This window comes from Limanda limanda, chromosome 15, assembly GCF_963576545.1.
Source record: "Limanda limanda chromosome 15, fLimLim1.1, whole genome shotgun sequence".
Lineage (NCBI taxonomy): Eukaryota > Metazoa > Chordata > Actinopteri > Pleuronectiformes > Pleuronectidae > Limanda > Limanda limanda.
In genome coordinates, this window is record NC_083650.1 from 6,063,621 (window position 1) to 6,087,694 (window position 24,074).

The 24,074-nt window shown below is 42.9% G+C and overlaps 1 protein-coding gene across 1 annotated transcript in view; it reads right to left on the minus strand.

The window, feature by feature from the left end:
* Nucleotides 1–24,074, minus strand: part of akt3a (v-akt murine thymoma viral oncogene homolog 3a) — a 44,619-nt gene that overhangs the window by 13,627 nt on the left and 6,918 nt on the right. Inside the window, exons 2-7 of the mRNA XM_061087710.1 lie at nt 10,198–10,323; nt 6,272–6,383; nt 2,947–3,091; nt 2,006–2,137; nt 1,804–1,869; nt 698–766 (exon numbers count right to left, since the gene is read on the minus strand). Of these exons, the coding sequence (XP_060943693.1) occupies nt 698–766; nt 1,804–1,869; nt 2,006–2,137; nt 2,947–3,091; nt 6,272–6,383; nt 10,198–10,323 (650 nt within the window). The remainder of the gene's footprint in view (nt 1–697; nt 767–1,803; nt 1,870–2,005; nt 2,138–2,946; nt 3,092–6,271; nt 6,384–10,197; nt 10,324–24,074) is intronic.

Sequence of the window (24,074 nt, forward strand, 5' to 3'; positions counted from 1 at the left end):
AAGATTGCAAAAACGGCCCACTTAAATATCAGAGAAATTGAAAAGTGGGGGAATCCAAACTCATTTGGTCTCCGACTGTCGTTCCTGTTATATCTGCCCCACAGGTGTGTTCATGAATAGACACAAGCAGGAGAGAGGAGGAGGCAAGCGACAGTCCAGTTGGTTGGAGAATTAACTGTGTTAGGAAGCAATTGAACAGTGAAACTTCAGTCACTTCCTGAGTGTTTGCACGTCTACACATTCCTTTGCTGCTAAACCAATGTTTAGGCGAACGTCTTCACACACACTGAGTACAGTCTGGTGTGGTTTGTTTGAACACTGGCATGAGCAGCACAAGGGAATGATACCCTTTGTTTTCAAAAAATAAAAAGTATATCCTGTAAATATTTAACCATAACAATGTTTGAATCTTACAGCAGAACGTTTCTGTCAGTTGATGTCGTGGAGTTGTGGTTTAACTGACTGGGTAACCACACAGCACAATCAACCTGAATGGGTGTGTGTGTGTGTTGGTGGGTTACTGTCACAGGCTACTTTCCAGGGGATACATTTCATGATAAAGACCAGTTATCACTGACTGCTTCTCTAACCAGGGACAAATGCCATGTCCCCCATTGATAACGTGTGTGTGTGCATGTATGTGTGTGTGTGTGTGTGTGTGTGTGTGTGTGTGTGTGTGTGTGTGTGTGTGTTTTACCTCTCCTCCATTCACATACTCCATGACGAAACAGAGGCGGTCTTTAGTCTGGAATGAATACTTCAGCGACTGAAATGAGAACCACACACACAAACCATCACTGAGCGAACTCATACAAACACATTTTAGATTAATGTGTGTGCTACTAAAGAACACTTGGTACTTAGTCAACAGTTTCATCCCCTGGTACTATCTGTACTGTCCATTTTTGTGGACAAATTAATTTTTAAAGCCATTGCCAACTATTTGTTGTTTAAAATTGTCTTGTCCTATTGTATTAATTCTCACAGTATACTGTATATTGTGTTAAAACAATCCAACTGTGCAATGGAAATAGAAGTGTACGAGTGACGGTTACTCAAAACGCATGAACTACCTCGATGCATTTACTAACAAAATAGCTTCTCTTTTATTTCTGTAACAGCACAGACATAACCCACTGCTCACGACTTGAATAGCATTAAATATTGTTTTTTGATTTCGCCCAGTGACAAATCACGTACTCATCTTCTATATGCACTCCCAATAAAATGAACAGTGAAGTGACAGAGCGAACGATTTCGCACACAGCCAGAAGTCTGGTCCCATTCTAACTAAAACAGCAGGAGTGATCGGTTTATGTCTGTATTTGCTTATTCAAAACAAGTGTGTGTGTGTGAGTGTGTTCTCTTTTGAGGGAGAAAGCTGCTAGACAAAAGAACAGTTGGTTTGAATCTCTTTGTGGCTGCAGGTGTGATAGGGGTAAACTCAGATGGAAACTGTAATTGCTCTCAAGACAGTGAGCGAGTGTGTGTGTGCGTGTGTGTTTGTGTGTGAGCAACGGCTAATGTGTGTAGGTGTACATCAAAGACAAGGTGTAAAAGTAACAGATGCAGCAGTTAATGTATAACAATTTGCTGTCTCACTTATAATTAGCCACAAGAGACTCAGGTATGTATAGGATCAATATGTTGTCTTGTTTGTGTGTATGTGTGTGTGTGTGTGTGTGTGTGTGTGTGTGTGTGTCTGTGTGTGTGTGCAGTCACTCTTACAGATGTCTATACAATGTACACACACACTGTATATCTGTATTCAAACCTTTTGTTTTGTGTAATTGAGGTACTCACGGTGAGAAAAGGATGTCTGGTGTTTTTCAGTACTCTGCTCTCTGTGAGTGTGTGAGCCACTTCATCCTGTTCACACACAAAACCACAAGACATTAAAATCAAACAGCAGAAAGCAGAAGGCTGAAGCTGAAGAGCAATCAGAGTGTCAACACAAACAGATATAAAGACTGATACATAGATGTACAGTGTCTGCTGGACTGACCTTGGCTATGATGACTTCTTTTTTTAGGATTTTCATGGCATAATATTTCCCGCTGGCCTTTTCTCGGACCAGAATCACTTTGCCAAAGGTTCCCTTTCCCAGCAGCTTCAGGTAGTCGAAGTCACTCATTGTCTGGAGTAACACAGAAGACCAATGTCAGTGATTTGTCTTTGCTTTAAGTTGATCAGTCGACATGTTCCCACATTTGGGAGGCTATCAGTGTTTCCCACAGAATGACATTCATCTGTGGAGGTAGCGGCTTTCGGGGAAGGGGCTTTGTCCTGCCTGACGGGAACATGTACGGTCTTTGTGAACGGCCTTATTTAACGGTGGAAGGAAAAATAAGACAACAGCAGCCCGCCACAGTGTAAGAAATTAATAGCAAATAGTGATTATAGTCATTACAATACCTGTGTTACAAATTTCTTGCTTTATAGAAATCATGTTTCCAAGGCCAAACATTAAAGCTCTTCTAAACACTTCTATATGACAATACATTTAAAATTCTACATTTGTTATTTGAAAGTGGAACTGATTTAATCTGATCAAGTTAACACCACTTATCTGATCTGGAGTGTGTAGTGTGTAGTGAACCATGAAGCCTGCAGGGGACTCGAGCTGTATTTCAGACTGTTTACTTTACGTGTTATATCTTGTAAATGTCGCCTCTGCCTTCAAAACCAACTACATTTACAAAAGTTATTTCAAATCACTGCTTTTTACAGCTGGAATCACTATAATTTGGGAAAACCAATTTACCCCTTTGTTGTTACAGTGGCTATTTCTTTAGTGGAAACCTGTGGCCGAGAGGACAATTTAAAAAAATTGCATGCTATAATAATAACCCATTATATGGTGATGAATGACAACAATCCAGCTGGAATGATGTCTGTATTTTCAGTGTTTGTATGTCTGTGTGCACATCTGCTGTCCTGTGTTACCTTGCGTTTGTGTTGTATGGTCGAGATGTCCATCTCCTCCTCCACCATGTTGTCGATGTTGGAGGTGGGGCTGCACTGGATCCTCTCCTCCTCTTGTCTCTGCAGCTTGTCGGCGACCATCTGAATGGCGTCAGTCCACTCATCTCTGGACACACAGCGTGGGACAAGTTTATGACTCAACTCAGCTTTATTTACCCAGAACTTTAAAAACAGCAAGTGCTTCAGTGCGAACAGAGGAGGAGAACAGAAAAAAACATAAAAGGAGGAAGAAAAAGGAGAAAAGCGGAAGATACGGAAAAAAGAAGAGGGAGAAAAAGGAAGAGGAGGAAAATGACGAACGTAGAAGAAGAAGGTGAAAGCGCAAGTATTTTAATTATCATTCAGTCATTTTAGTCATTTTAAAGTCAAAAGTCAACACTGATTCACAATTTACTGAATCTCATTGAGGTTTGCACATACACATACATTTAGAGTACATAACATAATTGAAACTAGCCCAAGTGACAATACATTAACCTGGTTTAAAATCTAATATTGGTCAGAGACTCTCCAGGAGGATTCTCTGTTCTTTGACCAGGTTTGTAAAGAAGCTAATGTGTTTTCAATTAACATAAACATCTATTTGTTCAACAGAGAGGAAACACGTTCAACTAGAGAATCAACCAAATGAGCAATGATCATGGAGCAGAACTAATGCCTACCAGTCTGTGTGTGTGTGTGTGTGTGTGTGTGTGTGTGTGTGTGTGTGTGTGTGTGTGTGTGTGTGTGTGTGTGTGTGTGTGTGTGTGTGTGTGTGTGTGTGTGTGTGTGTGTGTGTGTGTGTGTGTGTGTGTGTGAGAGATGGTGAGTGAGTGTGTGCACAATCGCACATTCATGCATTAGAGGGAACAATGCATTGGTGTTTGCTAACATTGTTCCTCCCCATTGACTTTCCATTAGCGGTGTTGTTCAACATCTGTTGGGAGGAAATATGCGAGTTTAATTTTGTGTGCGTGCGCGTGTGTGTGTAGCAGAAGGCCAGCCATGCGTCAGGATGCGTAGACACGTTAACTGTATTTAATGATGATGAATATAATGGTTTGTTAACAGAACCAAGTTCTCCTCTGCTCTGTTACACAGGAGAAGAGAAGAGAGGAGAACAGAAGAGAAGAGAAGAGAAGAGACCTGAGTAAATGACACTTTAAGTTAAAGTAATTTTTGAGGTTTAATCAGTTTACTGTTTAATCAGATTAACGATAATCTTATTATTTATTAAATAACATTTGGGTTTTTCAATATAATTTTAAAGTTGTTTCCTCGAGCCTGAACTGAACGGAGAGAATTCCCCTTTGAATCTTCACTCAAACAGCGTTAATCCTGTGCCACATGCAGGGCTCCACGTTTGCAGACAACCGAACTGAGGTGATCCAAAGACCATATTCAAATATTCAGAAATCCTCTGGAGTTCGGAGAAGCAAGTCTGGATTTACAAGTTTGCACTTTCAAATACGCTTACCCAGTGTAGGCTGTGAAAAGATCATAATAATGAAACCTGTTTGACTCTCAAATGATCACCCCTGTGTGTTTTGTTTTGTTTTGAGTTACATGCCCATATGTTTCCTTGAAGGATCTGGAAGAACATCCATCTGAACCTAAACGGAGCAGTGTGGTTTTAAGATCTGAATCCCTTTCTACTGCAGAGACTTCTGAGCGTACCCTACACACTCCAATACAAGGGCAAACTCAAGTTACACTCCATCTACGACAATGGAGCACTCAATTTGTGGCACCCATGATGTGTGTGTGTGTGTGTGTGTGTGTGTGTGTGTGTGTGTGTGTGTGTGTGTGTGTGTGTGTGTGTGTGTGTGTGTGTGAGAGAGAGTGTGTGTGTGTGTGTCTAGCTACATGAAAAGCAGTGGGAACTCTCTCAAGGTCAGGCAGCAGATAAATGCTCTCCCTCTTGGTGAGAGTGTTTTTTGTATAATGAGTTTTTTTTGCTAATGAGAGATAATGGGCCTGCCTACAATCCGGCACCACGCCAACATGTGCCACCCTCTCTGCTAGCGGTTGGGGCTGTGGTAGCTGGAGTCCCGCCAGCTCTGGTACAGTACAACAAATACAGTAACACACACCCACACACACACACACACAGAACCACAGACACCCAGTTGTGGCACACACACACACACACGCTTCTTTCCAACCCACCTACACTTCAAAGATGCCCATATCTCTCTCTCACACAGACACACATCTGGATATTTCTTTGTATAAAGTATGTGACTTCGTAAAATAATTGAGAGCTAACTGCCAAATCTTTATTTGATTATCTAGAGACAAAACTACTAGAAAACAACATATAACATAGACAAACTTGGACAGACAGCTGCAACACACACACACACACAGATAAAAAAACACACACACACACAAACACACAAACTCAAAGGATGCACAGAAGCATCTGTGGTCTTCTGGGCAAAGCTGTTCATTTTCTGGAGATAAACACCTCAGCTTCTCAGAAAGGAACTGAGCAGCTGGAGAATTTATGCCGACACTACTTGAAAGGTCTCCTTTCCACTCTGTCTCTCTCACCCTCTCTCTTTCCCTCAGACACACACACACACACACACACACACACACACACACACACACACACACACACACACACACACACACACACACACACACACACACACACACACACACACACACACACACACACACACACACACCAACAAACTCTCCTCATAGATACCTCTGCCCTTGATGATACGTCTACCCACATAATGCATACATATACATATATATATATATAAATACCTACACATGTTTAGTCCAATGTCAAGATCTTTTAAAAACTCTAAAGTTGAGAATGTTTATTTATATTTTCTTGTTTAACTCAAACATAAAATGTAGATGATCCTTAGTTACATTTCTTGGATGTATAAATTAGTCCTTAAGTTAAAATGTTAAGTTGAAAAGTTTAAAGTATGTTTGGAAAATGAAAATTGATTTGTGTGAGCTTGAATGTCGGTTTTTATCCAAACTGCTTCTGTGTCAGACAGTCGGCAGTAATACAGGAACAGCACAGTCAAGGGCCTGTGGTCGATTTGCCTGAAAGCATCTTAGCTCTAAGATGCCACACAGAGAGAAAGTTTCTCACTTTAGAAGAAAGCTCTGGCCAGATGATATCATTAGCATCTCAATTTGAATCTAGCCTGACTCAGCCCATGTTGTAGATGATTAGAGCTCTCACAGGAAAACAGTGCTCGACCTTCTTATTGTTCACTGGCCAACGACTGGAGGATGCTCTCAGCACCGAGCAGTTCTTCAGGGAACTGACCTCTCATCAGGAGTGTCCACGTGGAAGGTCCTCTCGATGACTGTGGTCCACTGGAGGCAGCGTATGATGAAGGTGTTTGGCTTTGGCCTCTCTGTCTTCATCAGCTGACATTCTGAAACAGGCAGCCAGAGGGAGAGTGTTGTCTATTAGGTACATTTAAAATAGCATTTGTTGTCTTATTAGCGTAAAGTTAAATCTGAGAAAAGGAAAAAGATAAAACAGAAGGTGGAAGAGGTGGAGTTTTTAATTATACATCATAAGGGTTCTTGTGGTTGCTTTTGTGTTTGGATTACTAAATCAGTTTATTATCTAGATCTGCACCAGATTGCACTAAGACCTAACCATAAATATGTCTTGATGTAATATCAAGATTCATCAATAATCATTTTCTAAGAGATATATATGCATATGTGTTTGTTTTTCCTAAGGTCCAGGTTCCATCCCTGGTAAGTTTGGTCTTAATAAATTCTGTACTTTTCAAACACTCCCACTGATAAATAAACACACAGATAGAAACATAACCTCCTTGGTGGAGTTAAAAGGAGGAAATTTCATACTAATATGGTTGTACATGTCAAAGATATCCACCTGATGTGTCTGGGACAGATGAAGCCTCAAATGACCACAACACAATACTTGATTAAACTCATTCACAGTAGTTTCCCTCACACTACACTCATCACAGGTTTAACCATAATCCAGATTGTTGAATTCCATTCAGCTTTTTTCCTTTTTGGGCCCTGATGTTGAGCATCCTAGCTCCCGGTAACACTTGAGTTAAACTGAGACATTATTCCTAACCTACTCCCCTGTCTGTGAGAATGGCCCATATGAAATAACATAGGTCTACTCATTACATTAGAATAAGTTCAAACCAGATGAGTTTATGCCGAATAACACGTTTTTTGTAACATTACCATTAAGACAACATACAGCTTTTCATGAGCAATATCTTCAGCGAACAATAACACAAATAAAGTGTCTCTCCTGGGCCAGGAGATATACTGTGTTGCAGAGCGTACACATCTGGCGAATATATCCGAAGAGACACATTTCTGTGAAAATGGGCAATACAGTTAGTCATTATCACACAAATGTATGATATGGCACACAAAGACAAAAAACGTACACACACTTGGCCAGATGGGCCTGTGAGTTTGCTATGGGAGGGAATACATCTTCATCGTCTCCCAGCAGTCTCTGTGGCTACTGGGGACAAGAGGTGATGTAAAAGAGCTAAATGATCCATCTTCTGTTGTCCCATCTCTCCCACAGCTTTGTTCCACATCTATCACATTCTCCTGCTCTCCTCTATCTTCTGTTCCCCTTTTGGTCGCCTGTCCTTCTCTCCTCACCTTCCCGCTTGCCCTCCACTTTCCTCCTCTCCTTTCCTCCTCTCCCCTCCCGTCATCGGCTATCCCTTCTCCCAATTTCTTTCTTTTTAATTGTGGCACTGCACAGCACGTCATGGCTCAGCCTAAATATAGACAGGAAGGTTAATGGCAACACCGCTCGGGTCGAGCACGCAGCAGAGTTTCGATGTACAGTCACACTCAGACACAGATAAACACACACAGACACACACTCGCATAAAGAAGATACTACCTGACTCGTGAGCGAGGCCTGCTGTGCTGCCAGGAAACAAGGTCAGGTTTGGTTGAGGCCAAAAAATACTGGACACACACACAAAGTGATATTGAAGTTTGAACATTAGCTGAAATTGGGTTGTTTGCCACAGCAGGCAATTGTGAAATCTGTGTAGCTGTTTAGTTAGTGTATGCGAGTGCATGCATCAGTGTGTGTGTGTGTGTGTGTGTGTGTGTGTGTGTGTGTGTGTGTGTGTGTGTGTGTGTGTGTGTGTGTGTGTGTGTGTGTGCGTGTGTGTGCGACAGGCTTGTATGTATGAGTCCCTCTGCAGGGAACAGGCCTGTACCATCTCTGTTCCATCTGACCACTTCTGTTGTTCACCACACACACACACACACACACACACACACACACACACACACACACACACACACACACACACACACATACACACACACACACACAGGCACACAGAGATAAACAAACACACACATGCACACACTCACTCACACACACACCACCACCTGGCCTCCCAGCTTTGGGCAACAGATGTGGCAGTGCCAGCGCTGTGCCAAGCAGCCGGGGCCGGATGTATGGCCTGGCTTGTCCTCCTCTCAAACTCTTTCCCTCTCCCCATTTTCCTCCTTCTCCAGTCCTGTCTTCGTCTCCTCCTCCCTGTCTGTTGAGCGCTGACGAACCTCCTCCCAATATTTCATCCGCGAAAAGCCTCACTCTCCAATCCCCTCCGTCCCTCTCCCCAGCTCTCATCCGTTGCTCTCCACCCAAATCCTCTTTCCTTCTCTGTCCTCTGATTCCTCTCTCCTCTTCCTCTCTCCTCCCTGTGAGTCCAATTTTCTCTCCCCCTGCCCCCTCTGATCGATTCCCATCGCTCATTCCCAGTACTTGTCCTCCCTTCCGGACTCCTATCTTTCTGTCTCCTCCTCTGCCCTTCGATGTTCCATTCTTTATAATTTTCTCAGAGGTTTTAGCTTGTATTCCATCATTCGTCATCGTTTTCTTTTCCCTTTTTCGCTCTCATCTTGCACCTCCTGCACCTCCTGCACCTCCTGCCTCTCCTGTCGTTCCGTCTATCACTGATCCTCAACTATTCTGCTGATATTTAACATTGCTTTTCCCCCAAAAAAACTGACAAGATATAACCGATTAAACCTATTTTAACTTTTATTATATGTAAATGCTCTGTGCAGCATTAGAGCTTGAACTATAAATATATACAAGTAAATACAGTTGTGGCTGCTTAAGGTTTTTTGGCAAGAAGTGAAACCCTATTTTAGAACGTATCAGCGATGTATGATCATACAGATAAGTCAGAGGTTTGGTTACCATTCAAAAACCATATTGTGAGAACTATAACTTTGTACTAAATCTCCTCTGTGTTCTTACAAATACAAAGTACACAGGTTATGAATGATCACAACTGACTGATAATCATTACTTATATGATCAATGAGGAGGTGATGGTGATGGTGACACTGAGAAACATTAAGATAAATCTTGTCAACTCATTTGCTGCTTAATGACAAATGTCAACGACGCTGTGGAGCCTGTTAACCAGGTGCAGACAGATGATATACTGATAAGTGGTTGATTAGAGCCCTCGGTGAGTTCTGCAAAGTACAACAACACTTTGAAAGCTATCTGATGAATGACACAATGATTTGACAAGCCATGAGTGAGACTGATGCAAAAAGCTGTTGTACCATTTGAATCTTTCGGCAACATCTCATAGCAATTTAGATGACAGACGTGACATTTAAGAAATATAAAAACATAATCGGTTTGAAGATATAGATTGCTTCATGTCCTCCAGCTAGAAGACAAAGGTTTAAATTCCTGCTGAAGTGTCCTAAGGCAAGACATAGATACCCTCCCTCCTATAGAGGCTCTGCTCAAACCTGAGAGACTCCCTTAAGGTGTTAATCACAGGATCATCACCACTAAAGCATCTTTGCACACAAGCCTGAAAATATGAAGCCAACATATAAAGGTTACTGCTCCCTAACTCTTCTGAGTAGAGTCGTAATCCTGGTCTGCTCGAGGCCTTAGCTGTATCTTTTTATGCGGAAAACACTTTTGAGTTTTAGTGGAAATCAATTATGTGTCAGCAGCTGTCGGAGCGATAACCTAAAATGCTGTGAACAGGTAAACAGAAGCAGGAGACCGAGCTTCTGGAACAGAGCAAAACAAACAAACCACTTCAGTGGTGACACCAAAGCGTGTGTGGCTCACAGGTGACACATTGTTGTTTAAAAAGGTTAATAATAAGCCAACAAATACAGTTTTCTGTTTTCACAGCAGAGGCAGTAGAAGGAACGTACTTGCTACAGAGAAGTTATTTAGGGGGTAGGGCAGGTCTGCGTCCTGAGGTTTCTCTTTGTAGCCAATGAAGGAGCCGTCTGTCTTCAACAGGAAGTAACGCGGTCGCCAGTTCTTTATGTATTCACCTGGAGAGGAAAACACACACAAAGAGAGGGAGGAAAATATAAGTCAGATCCAATAAAACTGAATTTGGAACATGAGGCAACAGTGATGATGATACTGAGGGCAAGAGTGCAAATGGCTTATGATGATTATGCTGATCATCAGGTTATATGGAAAGTATTTATAGTGATAGGCTTTCTGGTCATTATTTAAATACAGATTTTATTCCCCGAAGGAATAAGAGTCTTACAGCTCATCTGTCTCATCTGTCCAATGATATCCCTCACACACACACACACACACACACGCACACGCACACGCACACGCACACGCACACGCACACGTATCCATGACTTCACAGGAGGACAAACCTTAACCTTAAAACAAGACAAGTTCCAATAATTTGACTAAATAATTTAGGGCCCCACTACCAGAGTTAAACTTGGACTATACACACACACAAACACAAACCCACACACACACAAACACCCACACACACAGTATCTCTGACTCCCACAGCGCTTGCCAGATTGAGATCGGATTATCATGTAAAAAATGACAAAAACATGTTTACCAGCTCCACACTCAAACTGTCCATGCCAGAAACATCATCTGGCTGATACATGGGCAGGCGTTGAGGTGATGACCTTTCCACCCAACACACATACTAGCACACTGAAACCACACACACACACACACACACACACACACACACACACACACACACACACACACACACACACACACACACACACACACACACACACACACACACACACACACACACACACACACACACACACACACACACACACACACACACACACACACACACACACGTATGAACTTAAACTTTAAGCGCACATACACACAAACCACTGGTTGCCAGGAAAAGAGGAAAAAGAAAAGGTGGATGAGATGGGATAAGATGAAATGACACGAGGAGGTAAAATTACACATAGAGAATAACCCTTCTTAGACGGGAGCGACAAATAACAACATCTGCTGAGCAGCTGGTGGCAGAGTATTACCCAACTGGCTGGCACAGACTGGCACTAAGGTGGCACCACAGCTTTATCAGATGACCCATCACAGGATTACACGAGTGTCAAACATTTCCACACCACAGAGGCGGATAACACTTACTGGAAACAGCATGGATACACACATGGATTAAAGTACATACACGTGCGGTTTCCCACATAGATGGACGAGTACAATGAGTACCGATACAGGGATGAGGCTTGTGCACACACACACACACGCAAATAAACTGACAATCTTAACACTTTCCGAAGGTTGGAGTTGTGTAAACATTTCACTTTGTGTGTATTTCAAAACAATAGAAATAATAACCACAGACAAGAATGATCCCCCACTTTTAATTAACCAGCCGCTTGCTGACACGCTCACACACAGACACATTTACACACCTTGTGAAGACACGCAAACAGACAAAACGATGCATCTGTGCATGCACCCAATAACACTTTCTAGGATCGGTAACAGCTCTGATCACCTTTTTTAGGCTAATTCACAGGGAGAGGAGAGAAAAAGGATATGTGTGTGCATGTGTGTGTATGTGTGTGTGTGTGTTCTATTTGTGACAGCCATTTAAAGCGGAAATGACAGCAGGCCGTGCTCGTTAACACGCCGCAGAAAAACACCTGCTCCGCTGAACTGCAGGCCCTGCCGGTACCTCTGGGTGCTGCTGGTGGTGGCGCTGTGTGCGTGTGTGTGGAGGGGGGGGGGCTACCAGCTGACTTGGACCACCACACAGGGACAGAGGGAGAGACACAGATAGACAATGATAGACGGATAAGAAAATGCTGTTGGGTGTTGGTGCGTCATCAGGATGACAAAAATCACACCTCTCCTTTCCCTGGTCTCTATTTTCTTCTCTTTTTCACAAATCACCGCCCACTCTCCTGTTTCCTAATCCTGTTCTTTGAGAAACAAAGCATATTCTTTGGATCACTTGCTACTGATAAACAGAGTGCGGTGAGAGGGACTGAATGGGAAGAGGTGGGAGAAGGGATGGAGAGAGTGATGAGGAAGAAGAAGATGAAAATAATTTTAAAGAAAGCAAAGCAAAAAAGGATGGAGGGAAAGAAAGCTTGTAAGAAAAGTCTCACCATCCCAAAGAGTCAATAATGTAAGAACTTAACCAAGCCCCATGTATTTAATCTTTTTCTCTTTCATGCACAGGTATTGCTAATAACAAAATAAAAACAAACGTTCATTACGCCTGTGCTTTTCCTACTGTGATATTTTAAAATGTCTAAGGTTTTATTGTAAATAACAATATACTGTACATATATATATATTTACATAAAAATAAAATAAATTGTGAGGGCACAGTCACACATATCCAAATGAAGGTTAATAATAATCACCTGCCCAGGCAAATTACGTAATGTGAGTAGGGACTAGCAGTGAAGAATATGAGATGCTGCCATTTTTTGTAGTGAGGAGGAGGAGGGGGAGGAGAAGGAGATAGCCTAGTTGGGTCGATCGCAATAAATATCATTGCTATAGGTTGAGGGCGTGAAGTTGTCGGTCAAAGTTCACCAAAGTTGAAGTCCATGGATTTGGTTCACACAAGGAGCTAAATATTTGATTCTCCTCCTCTCTTACACAGAAACAGATTTGAACGGGAGGTGATGGTTTGCATTTGTGTACGTGTGATGAAGCCAACACTGTGTTAAGCTCCTGTGGGTTTGAATCAGACATAATATATGAATTTATGTGAGACCATTGGTTCAAAGGTCAGACGAATTCGTATGACTTCAACTCGTGCTGTAAATAGAAACATTTATGGAAGAAAGTGATCAATATATAAAAGGGGAAGTTCACAGTAGAAGGAGATGCATTGACTGATGAAATGGATGAAGAGAAAGTTAAACTAATAAAACTATTATAAACTGGCAGTGACGACTGGTTTGCTGTTCCAAGTCCAGTCATTCCTCTGAGTCAATTTCCAATGGAAGCCTGTGGCTGGCCACTTCATCGCTCAGCTGTCCAGTACAACTGCAAACATTTAAGCAATCCTTCTGGCCAGGCCTAGACAGCGTTGTTTGTGAGTGTGTGGTATGTTGAGTGTGTGTGTGTGTGTGTGTGTGTGTGTGTGTGTGTGTGTACATGTCCACGGGGGGCGGGGGTTGGGGGCAGCCAGGGGTGGCACAGACGGAGGGAAGAGATGGACAGTTGTCGAAGCACGCTGTTCCAAATAGACACCGGCACGCACACACGTGCTTGCACAAAACTAACACAGTTCTGGTTCGACCGTTCCAAATTCTCCGAATGATGGTGTTCTGTCAAGCTATCCCGTCTTGGCCCTGCCTGTAATGAGTCCAGCGAGCTCTCCCACTCTGGACAGCTTGTCTGGAGAGCCACATGTCTCTAGTTTGGACTGCTGGAGAAAACAGAACAGCCGGTCTCCTTCCCACACCATCTCTCTCGGACTCCTCACTTCATTTTCATTTAGTTTTCTGCACAACTTTACTTTTCCCTTAAGGCCAATTAGCAAATACTACAGTGCACAGTGCCGAAGACAACAGGAGTCTCTTGTCTCTTATTAGAACGATAGCTTATCAGCGATACAGGAGAACGTGGGTGACTTGAAAGATCTGAGGAACAGAGGATATTTAGAAAGATAAATGAATGGATTTAAATGTTTTCAAAACAAAGACACAATAAAGTCCTGTGCAGCAATTCCAACGTTTTAATTTGAAGTCCTATCTCATGTATTTTTTTATTAATTGTTCCCTTTATTTTTAATTGTAGTAAAGTGTTGAGGTGTGATGAGGTGAAGGTTGCGAACTTTAACAAAGCGTCCGCCCCTTTATACTTTTTTCTGTTTTTATTGCCAACTGAAAACCGAATTAGACTTTTTGAAAGTTGCTTTGGAATTTCGAGGAAGGAATAACTCTTGTTGGCACATCCTCCAGTTGCAGCTTGTGGATTTAGCAGTAAGCGGCAGAGATGAATCAGCTGTGACTGTGTCTGTTCCAAGCTCTCTGATTGGACAATTACAACAACGCATGGACTCACTGTCACTCAATTAGCAAACTGATTAACTATTCATTTTGGGACAGAGGGGGGAAGGGGGTGGAGGGGAGAGAATTAGAGAGAAGTGCGGGAATAAATGGGAGACAGGTACAGATACTGAAGCCAGAAACACAGAAAAACTTTGCAGTGTCTCCATCGCTCTGCCTCATACACCCTCTCCATCAGGACACCTGCACACCTCTGCTCTTCTGCTTTGCTGAGAAGAAAAAAAAAAAGAAGTCTTGATGACAATTAAATAAATAACTCCATAACTATGTGAGCTCACCAGCCATTTGTTAATCAACCCAAACAGGGATTTAATTTAATGCTTTGGCCGAGGCAGGATGTGATATGCAGATGGCGCAGAGACGGGGCTGTGTGACTGGCACTCTGGGAGCTGGACGGGTGGTGGTGTATGGAGGTGGGGTGGAGGGGATGGAGGCGGGGGTAGAGGAGTAGGGTGGAGGGGATGTTCAGCCATGTTCATACACAGCAGCTCCCCAGCAGGAAGAGGAATGCATCGTCTGGCCACACGATAACACACAGACACTCACTCAGTGTTCCGCAGCAACACAAAGAGTTTTGCTGTAACAAGACATAATAGATAAGTTTACTAAACAAGTCAGTGAGGAGCCGGCTGGCTGGTTGCCCGGGTGATAAGCTGACTGACAGACTATTCAGATGAGTTCAACCTCACTGACAGGCGGGTTGTAAGTGTCCAGACTGGATGACTCACAGACCTACATCGTGTTTTGATGCTGGAAAGATTTGATCAACAGATAGTGAATCAACAGTTTTGAAGTCAGAATTATTCCCTCATCCAAGGTGGTTATGTTTGTTTAACTAATGAATATCTCTACATGCTTTTTTTCTCCATATTCATATAAGTTCACTGTGACCTTTGACCAACGAAATGTAATCACTTTATCTGAAAATCTTAGTCCAAGTGACAACTGACAAAAGTTGAAGAAATTCCCTCAAGCACTCGTGTGATATCAAATTAAAGAGGCCAAAACATGTTTGACCTATGAAAACCCAAATGTATTTATTGAGTACAGGTGAATGTAATGAAATGTAATGAAACTCTTGTTCATGGTGACCTCCACTGTCTGCATGTCAAGTATCAGAATATTTTACTGTAAAGTAAAGATTTAGCAACTTTGTCATTATGACCGTCATAACTTGCTCTCATTATGTATTATTTTCAAAAAAATCATTAAGAGGTGACAAAGAAGATCATCCTTAAGTCTAAGTGAATATCTGTACTAAACTTGAAATTCCCTTAAGGATTTCTTGAGGTATTGCGTTCATCTGTAATGGGATGGATGCATGGAAAACCCCAAAAAACACAGGCTGACACCGGCAGAGAGGCATCGAAAGAACCAAACAGGTTGCCCCAAAACCTGGAGGCAGAATGTTGTATCAGTCAGAAATTAACCCATTAAATTCTGCTGATCTTGGGGCAGATCCGGGTTTTTTTTCTTTCTTGAACATTGCAGGAGGTGACATTTTCACAGTTTGTGCAGTGAGATGCTTGAGGAGGACACCTGTCTGATATTCTCTCCATGATCGAAGAAGCAAGTGAGAACACATGTTGCAGAGCTGCACAGGATATTTGTAATTACTCTAACAAACAGTGTTGAGTGACAAAAAAAAAAGAATTCAGAATTATAAAACAGACTGTGTCATAATTGTAATTATGCATGTGTTTGTTTATGAGAACAGGGTGTGTGCGTGACCCCGACCCCAGCAGTTCTAACTCCAGTCTGCTCAGACATCTTAAGGCGAATCCAGGCTCTTCAAAGCCAATCCACTTACAGTGCATTAGTCTCATTACCACATCGGGGCTGGTGTTTGTATGTGTGTGTGCGTGTGCATGTGCGTGTGCGTGTGCGTGTGTGTGTGTGTGTGTGTGTGTGTGTGTGTGTGTGTGTGTGTGTGTGTGTGTGTGTGTGTGCGTGTGCCTTAAATACAGACACCGTCACTAACAACGTAAAAGTGTTGCTGTGTGTTACCTGTAGAAGGTCACAGGGCATTTTAGCCACTTATGTAAGCATCGTACAAGACTGGAAGAAGGGAGGAAAAAGATTTGACTAATCAAAGTATTAAACTCAGCTTGAAGCTGAGGCTGTGGCAGGGTTTAGTGCTAGAGTAATTGTACAAGCCTTTGGCTCAGTCTGTGGAATGAGACTACACGGAGGCTGCCGCTGACTAGAGACGAAGACGACGCCAGAAGTGAAAGATGAGGCACCGGAAGAGAGAGGCACAACAGACAAACAAGAGATAGGACAGGAGAGAGAGAGAAGGATGTTAAGGCTACGGCTTTGACAGAGATGGGAGAGGGCAGGGCAGCCACAGGGCGGCCAGATTGAGTGGAAACCCATGGGAGTGTGGCCATCCCTTGGGGGCCACTACGAGATTTCACCCAGCCAGCTGCACACAGCCAGAACCTCCTGGTAGGCTGAGCTGGATGCACATGTACACGTACACACACAGACACACACACACACACATGCAAGCTGCCCTGGTGCCCCTGTGCTCCACCAGCTGGTACAGAAGGAGGGACATGCTAACTGATAGACACACTCATACAAACACAGGCAACTATATCACAATAATACATATTTTTAATACAGATAAGACTGAACCCCCCTTTCTTTTATTTAAACGTCCCCTGTCCCCCCCGGTCCCTCTTTTCGTCCTGCTGTGTATTACCACCCTCGTCTTCGCCTCTTATTCCTCCCTGCAGTAACACTACATTCCAGTAGATGGTGGTGGCTCCCTGGAACATGGTGACATCCGCTGTGATGCAGACACAGAGCTGGAGACAGAGTGACTGACAGACACGCTGCTGACGTCCTAATCCCCCCCCTCTCACAGCACTGGAGTGTGTGTGTTTCTGTGTGTGTGTGTATACAATATATACATAAGTACTTCTAAAATACAGTGCGAGTGTGTGTGTATTTTTGCATGGAAGAATCCAGTCATGTGTGTTAATACACGAGTGCTTGCTCCTGTGTGTTAGGGCGGAGGCAGGGTCCGTTGCTTCTTAAAGCACCCTAGGATTAGTGCAGTGTTAGCATATTAGCATCTTAGCTGGAGGGCTGCTGCTCAACACCACCTGTGCCAGACAGGAGGCTGTGGCTACCCAGTTACCCCCCACCCACTCATCCCCTCTCTACCCCCCACCCACACCCACTCACATATGTAGACACACACACACACACACACACACACACACACACACACACACACACACACACACACACACACACACACACACACACACACACACACACACATACAGTGTTTGTGAAGGTCACTTAGCCACAACGACTCCAAGCTTACTGTCTTACTGTCTTAATCCATTACTGTAACTGCTTTAACTGTCTCTTTACGGCTGTGTGTCAAGACAGTTGTCTTTCTGTCACACATATATATTTAACTTCACCTTATTCTCAACATATGAAATTCAAGGTTGTGAGTTGACTATTTCAGTGACTTTACCACATGAGGATACTTCAATGGCCAATTACATGAAGATTTTTTTTACCACATAAGAATAAGTCATTTCAATTATATATTTTTAAGAGTTTAAAACACAAAGTTGTCCAAAGATCAGCCCTATGCCAACGTAACTGTGGAGTATACAACTTGATTTCAGAGTTTCTACATGATATAGTTCTGTTACACTCTGGGTCTGGAAGGGGAAATTTAAAATGTACATACAGTGAATTTAGAATTATTTTTGAATAATTTGCTTTGTGAGATTATAGATACAGATTATTATTCTTTCTGCTCCTTTTCATTCAAGATTTGAGATTTTGTGTTTGCATTTAAATTTAGTTTTTAATGTAGAAAATGAATGAACCATTCTCATTATGGTTTTTATTAGCAATGAAATGTCAGACAATGAAGACAGCAAGCAGCTTCCATTTTCTTTTTCGTCTTCTATTGTTTAATGCCGTCTCAACTTTCTTTGATCCGAAACCATGGTTCAGTTAGATCCGAACTGAGACCACCTCCTTTCGTCTGACCATATTTTGTTCTATTGGTCTCAGGCCCCTTTCACACCTGTCATTTTGGCTGGTGATAAATCTCAGGGTCCTGACCAAACAAGGTAGGTGTTAAAAAAACCTAAATCTTTTCATTGTCTTTATAAAACAAACATGTTACCCAGACGACTGAAATACACAAGGGAGAATGTTTAAATTCATATACTGCACAAGTTTTCCTCCTTAATGATGTAATTCAAAGGTTTCTGTGATGGCCGTTCTGCCCAGTTTCCTGCTCTGTGCTCTTCTGTGTGCTGAGGCTCATCTTGTGAAGGGGGACCATTACTGGCAGGAGACACACCTGGGCCCAGTGTGACCTTGTGTACAGTGCAGAAGCATGGGTCACACACCGGTCCAGTGAGATCTCTCTTCCTCACACATGGTTTTGAAAAGATAAGGTCCTTTCTACACATCCACACACCACAATACTGATTCTAGACTGGTTTGTATTCAGAGACTGTCACAGTCTAAGAGCAGAGCTGTGACACTTCCCTTACAAGATATGAAAAGAAACATGAAGAAGAAACATAACAAAGGAAGTCAAAATCCTGCTCTTTAATGCTCAGTGAAAAATGAATGAGACTGGTAGAGGGATTCAACATCTTAAAAACCCACTGCAGCTTTCAAACTTAAGCTTGAACTGCAGCCAGTAAGAGGCATTATGGTTTGATGGTTTTATTATTAATGTGACAGGGCAAACTCAGGTTTAGATCATTTTAACCCTCTCAACTTAGCTCAGCTGGATGATCTACTTCCTCCAAACACATCAAATCCACCCACACACAAGTCCAAGCCATAACATTCCATCGAAAGCACAAAGACTGATCTGTTTGGAGGTCCTCCAGCATGTCAGGAAGGTAAAAATACAATGTGAGCAAGCCACCACAAAAAGCCCCTGCATTCAAACACCCAATAACATTAGGGATGCCATGCTGCTTGTGTTCAGAATGCAGTGGATCCAATGTGATTAGGGAACACACACGCACAGCCACACAGCCAATGAGAAAGCTAATCAAATTGAACTGATTGCTGGTATATTGCCTCTCTCTGTTCTCTCCCTTGGACGGCATTGTGTGTTGGCATCATTGCTCTCTTCATTTATTTTACAGTACGTTCTCATTCGATACACAACGACACCATCTCTAAAATACAGAACCTGTCTGAGTGTCATCAGTTGGAAGCTAATGGTTTATAATTGCACAGGGGAATTGGTTTCTTTTGAGGATCCACATTAATTATGACATTCATATTTAGACTCCTACTCTGCTGCTTAGCGTTATTAGATGTGAAGTCATCCAATGAGACGAACAGACTGAGACGCCGGACCAATCAGTCAATGAGATTAGCCGTCGGTCAGAACAAGAATGGGGAGGGCCACGAGACAGACACAGCTGTCCAAGTGTTGCTCACAACAGGCAGGCAACAAGGAGTGTGTGAGTGTGTGTGTGTGTGTGTGTGTGTGTGTGTGTGTGTGTGTGTGTGTGTGTGTGTGTGTGTGTGTGTGTGTGTGTGTGTGTGTGTGCGTGTTGGTGTTTGCGTCTGTGGTGGGGGGTTAACCAGCCCAACCCTGTCCGGTTGAGCAGTGGTGAACAGGTGCAAAGCTTTGTGCATGCATATGTGTGTGCCTGTGTGTAAGTCACTATTATTCCAGAGTGGTTGGCTCTGTATTATTAATTCAGAAATGCCGGGCTGGAGCTGTGGGCGGCAGCTGGCGTTATGTGTGTGTGTGTGTGTGTGAGTGAGTGAGTGCGTAAGACCCCCCTGGTCTTTTGTGAAGCGCCCCCCCCCCCCCCCCCCCCCCCTCCTCATCTTGTGCTGTATGTCTCTCTGTCTGCCTTTAAACTTCTGCACACTGCAAGCTCACACACAATATACTGTCAACACACACACACACACACTGGAGTACAATAGCCCAGCCCAGCAGGCAAGAGTAAACAATCAAGTACTATACCCCAAGTAATGTCAAGTACCCGCCTACCATCCCTCATTGGACCCCCCCCTCCCTTCCCACACACACACACCCCTTGTACCCTACCCCCCCCCCAACACACACACATACAAAACACACACCAGTCCAGCCGTGCCTCATTCTAAAGGATCCATTCATGTGTTGCACTGAAGGGCCGACAGTAAGTGCTCTCCACCTCACTAACTGCTGCTCTCCCCACTGTCCAGCCTGTCCTGGCTACCTGTCCGTCTGTCTGTGTCCCCACCTGCCAGAGTGTGTGCCCATCTGTCCTTTAGGGCGCATGCACACTGGCCGCATTCAGAGTGGATGTCTCAAACTCTTATTTAATTGCTTACTTAACCTTTATTTGTAAAGACAGGCGAGAGCATCCTGGTTTTCCAAATGTTTCCCCGTATGAGGTTTGTGTGGGGACGAAACAGAAGTACAGCACGTGGGTGAATCAGTTCTATGGGTATAAGGGGACAAGAGAGAGAGACTGCTGTTAATAGTGCTTGTAAGAGGAAAGATCAAAAACAGAATCATCTTATTCCCTCAGAAACAGTCATTGCACTATTGGAGGTAACGAACATGTTAGAGCGACTGGATTCATATTTGTTTGGGCTCACCTGCTGCTAAATGTCCTAATGTTTTCTGAAAACAGTTTATCAAAACACTGGTCAATAATCTATCTAGTTCTAAGCCAACTCTACGAACGCGACTTCAGAGTTTGGACGACCCAAGTAATTCCCCACCTGCCAGAGTGTGTGCCCATCTGTCCTTTAGGGCGCATGCACACTGGCCGCATTCAGAGTGGATGTCTCAAACTCTTATTTAATTACTTACTTAACCTTTATTTGTAAAGACAGGCGAGAGCATCCTGCTTTTCCAAATGTTTCCCCGTATGAGGTTTGTTTGGGGACGAAACAGAAGTACAGCACGTGGGTGAATCAGTTCTATGGGTATAAGGGGACAAGAGAGAGAGACTGCTGTTAATAGTGCTTGTAAGAGGAAAGAGCAAAAACAGAATCATCTTATTCCCTCAGAAACAGTCATTGCTCCATTGGAGGTAACGAACATGTTAGAGCGACTGGATTCATATTTGTTTGGGCTAACCTGCTGACTTCAGAGTATGGACGACCCAAATAAAAAGTGGGCTCGCAATTGGTGTCTGCTTGTTTATCTGTCACACTCTGAGCTGACAGCTACACACGTCACTCCATCTGAGACAAACACTGCTCCCTGAGAGCTGGTGTTTGTTGTGCTCTAACGTCTGTCTATATAAGAGGCTGTTTTTGACAACATGTCCACCTCAGCTGGCCAGCAGCAGACACTTGAGGCTCTGAGACAATTCAAAGGGAACAAAGAAGAGTATATGTGTATGTTGTAATCAATATATATAGAAGCAAGACAAAAATAGAAATTATTTTAAGAAAAGCCCTCTCAAAATCTGTGTTGAGGAATAGTAAGAGTAAATTCTTTATTTAATCAAACCCATTCTGATGTTCTACACTAGCAACATTCATGGGAAAATTCTATGATCACTCAGAAGAAATTCAGGTATGAGGTCAGGTTTAGACAATATCCACTGGGGCTGTTATGTCCAAAGACTGCATATAAAGATGGACAACGTGTCTTCTCTTCCTATACAAAAATGAAGGTAAAACATTACAGTAGGGTGCCACTATTGGCTGCTTTTGAGGTCATTTTCTGCACAGTACACCCAGAGCAGTCTCTGGTCCATAAGCAGGACTTTTGTTTCACATGAATAACTTTTACAATAGTTTACCTCATCATTTGAAACGTTGGTCAGGGTTAATAAGAACATCCAATATTGTATGACAGATAATAAGGGAAAAAATATCAGGTCCTCTTTAAGATGAAAAAACAACCCTCAGCTCCTGCTTTATTATTAAAATATATTGAAGAATATATCTGAAACCCTGAATAATATTGACATTCTCCGAGCATGCCTGCCTGGCCCTGTAAGACACTTAATGAGCAGACTGTGTCCCAGGTCTATTCAAATTCAAGATATTGTGTAGAAACACTCAAACCACTGAGCAATATCTGAGTACGGCAGATGTTCGTCCTCTTCTCTTCTCTGTTCTCCTCCTCCACCTCCTCTCGTACAGCAGTCCACCATTGAAACTCATGTTCCAGCCACTATGCTGTGAGACATCTGCACCTCACTCACTGTTTCTTTCATTCTCCTCCGTCTCATCTTTTCTCTGTACACAAACACGCAAAGATAGAACTCTATTCTTCATGACAGATGGCAAGTCAACAATTGTACGGCATCAGTCTCTGAAAACACAGACACACACAACTTATGCACACACACAAACAAACACCACCTCCTTGTCCTCATGTCCCTTTGTTCCCAGTCCTCTGTCAGATGTTTTGATTTGTCTCTTCCAGCTGAGAGTGTGCATTAGTGTGTGCATGTTCCTTTACCTTGGTGTATTAAGCACTAGTTTAATGAGAGCTTGGTGAGGAGCAGGCACCAGCCAGTGGACCATATGGGGGACATTTAGCCCCCTCAGAACATTGAGCCAAACCTTGCTGACATGATTACCATATCCATCCGCTGCTCTGCACTAGTGTCAGATTGGGAATGGGGGAATTTTATCATGGATTGCTAATTAATGACTGGAGATTGGCAACCAGAGATGGAGGAGGCTGAGGGAGGGGAAAGGGAAATGTTTTATCCCTGTTTGGTCTCTTCTTCCTCACGACTTTTATCAGGCTAACTACCTGATACTCTGCAAATTATGAACACAGAATAAGATGAACTTGTAAGCACAGAAATACACAAACAGAAGCATGTAACAGGGTTACATGGAGTTACAGCTTCTGGTTGGTTGAAAACAGACATATATTTGTCCTTCCTTTCCTTCAATACCCTAGTGTTGATCACATTTCATGCACTTGAGTGCCTCACATGTGCTGTACACATTGTACTGTACACACTGTGCATCTCTGTGAATGCATCTATTTATTCACAGCTCACATTTTCGGTGTCTCTGTGTGGCACAGCGGGCCTCAGATAGTGGCTTAGTTAATCCTGTCAGAAACAGATTACAGGTGGGAGGATATAAATAGACTGACTGTCCCTTTAACCTGGCCACTGTGACATCAGCATGCAGCTTAACTTTTAAGTCAAGCATAACAGGAGCAAACTCAAACCCACCGAAGGCAGCCCGCAATGTAGCCAATTATTTACCCATCTGTAGTAGACAAACAAACAGAATTGATTAAAGCATTATCATGGCTGCAGAGGCACTTTATGTCAGTCAACATATTAACCTGTTAACATTCATTCAATTGCACTCTCTAATGTGCAGGGCTTGAAATTAATTTGTGAAGCTTCTGCCTAAAATAGGACGGAAGGCTCATCATTTTCAATTAGCTTACGATGCACAAAATATCTCTATTAGTATGTACAGTCTAAAGATGATTCTGATTTGCTATGAGTCAGCTTCAAAAAAGTAATATTGTCTCAAAAAGAAAATTCTCATTTGTTTGTTGAGTCCTTTTACATGGAGCAAATCTTTCATCCGATAGGATCACATTAAAGTCAATTCAAAGATGCAAATGGTCAGTTTTGTGTGAGTTCAGCAGGGCAAACTAACTATGCAATAACTTCAGCAGCTCAACGTAGCTAACAATGCAATGATAAGGGTGGGACAGTGGACGACAGATCTACTGTAATGGCAACAGA